This window comes from Chaetura pelagica, unplaced genomic scaffold (genome assembly GCF_000747805.2).
Source record: "Chaetura pelagica isolate M959 unplaced genomic scaffold, ChaPel_1.0 scaffold64, whole genome shotgun sequence".
Taxonomy (NCBI): domain Eukaryota; kingdom Metazoa; phylum Chordata; class Aves; order Apodiformes; family Apodidae; genus Chaetura; species Chaetura pelagica.
This window is the reverse complement of record NW_009952885.1, coordinates 492783-493694: the sequence shown is the minus strand read 5'-3', so window position 1 is coordinate 493694 and position 912 is coordinate 492783. Positions and strand designations below refer to the sequence as shown.

The 912-nt window shown below is 66.0% G+C and overlaps 1 protein-coding gene across 1 annotated transcript; it reads left to right on the top strand.

The window, feature by feature from the left end:
* Window positions 1–358: 358 nt before the first annotated feature.
* On the top strand, window positions 359–702 carry LOC104386793 (chromosome unknown open reading frame, human C16orf13; the record flags this gene model as incomplete). Its single annotated transcript, XM_009995458.1, has 3 exons — window positions 359–437; window positions 475–570; window positions 655–702. Coding segments are annotated over 3 exons (223 nt in total), but the record flags the coding sequence as incomplete, so codon positions are not given.
* Window positions 703–912: the final 210 nt, after the last annotated feature.

Sequence of the window (912 nt, the reverse complement as noted above, 5' to 3'; positions counted from 1 at the left end):
GCTCCGTGTCCCTGCAGCCCTACGCTGTGGATGGCAGGATCAGGCCCCAGAGCAATGTGGACTTCGACCGCAGCCTGAGGGACAGGGAGGAGAGGGGAGCTGGGGGTCCCAGGGGTGCTGGTGGCCCATCCTGCCCTTCCTGCCTGTCCTACCTGTGCTGCCTGTCCTACCTGTGCTGCCTGTGCTGCCTGCAGTGAGCTCCCACCCTGCGTGGTCCTTCAAAGGAAGACCTAAAGCAACGGTCAGGGAGGCTGCCCTGGGAGATGGGGATGCTTCAAGGAGCATTGGGGATGTTTTGGGGGGATGGAGGGGCGAGATGTCTGTCTGTCTGTCTGACCCAGGCCTCCCTCCCCGGCAGGAATCCTGCGTGGGGCCTTCGGGACACGGCGCTGCTGGGGCAGCTGGCTGAGGCCAACGGGCTGCGCCTGGAGAGGATGGTAAGGGGCGAGATGTCTGTCTGTCTGTCTGACCCAGGCCTCCCTCCCCGGCAGGAATCCTGCGTGGGGCCTTCGGGACACGGCGCTGCTGCGGCAGCTGGCTGAGGCCAACGGGCTGCGCCTGGAGAGGATGGTAGGTGCTGGGGTCTGGGGTGGGGGACAACAGTCCCTGCACTGGTGGGGACCCCCCCCCGACCCTCAGGCTCTGTGTTTCCAGGTGGACATGCCTGCCAACAACAAGAGTCTCATCTTCCGCAAGCAGTGACCTGCCCCATCAGCACCTCCCGGCACAGCTACCCCACCTCCAGGGGTCACACAGCCCCTGTGCTGGGGCTGGGGACAGCAGAGACTCACCCCAGCTGGGGTTGCGGGGTGGGGGGGGTCCCTCTCCCCCAGCCCCTTTGGGGGTCCCTTTACCTGCCCCAGAGAAGCCACTGCAGTTGCCATGGAGGGGGCACAGGAGTGAGTGTGTGGG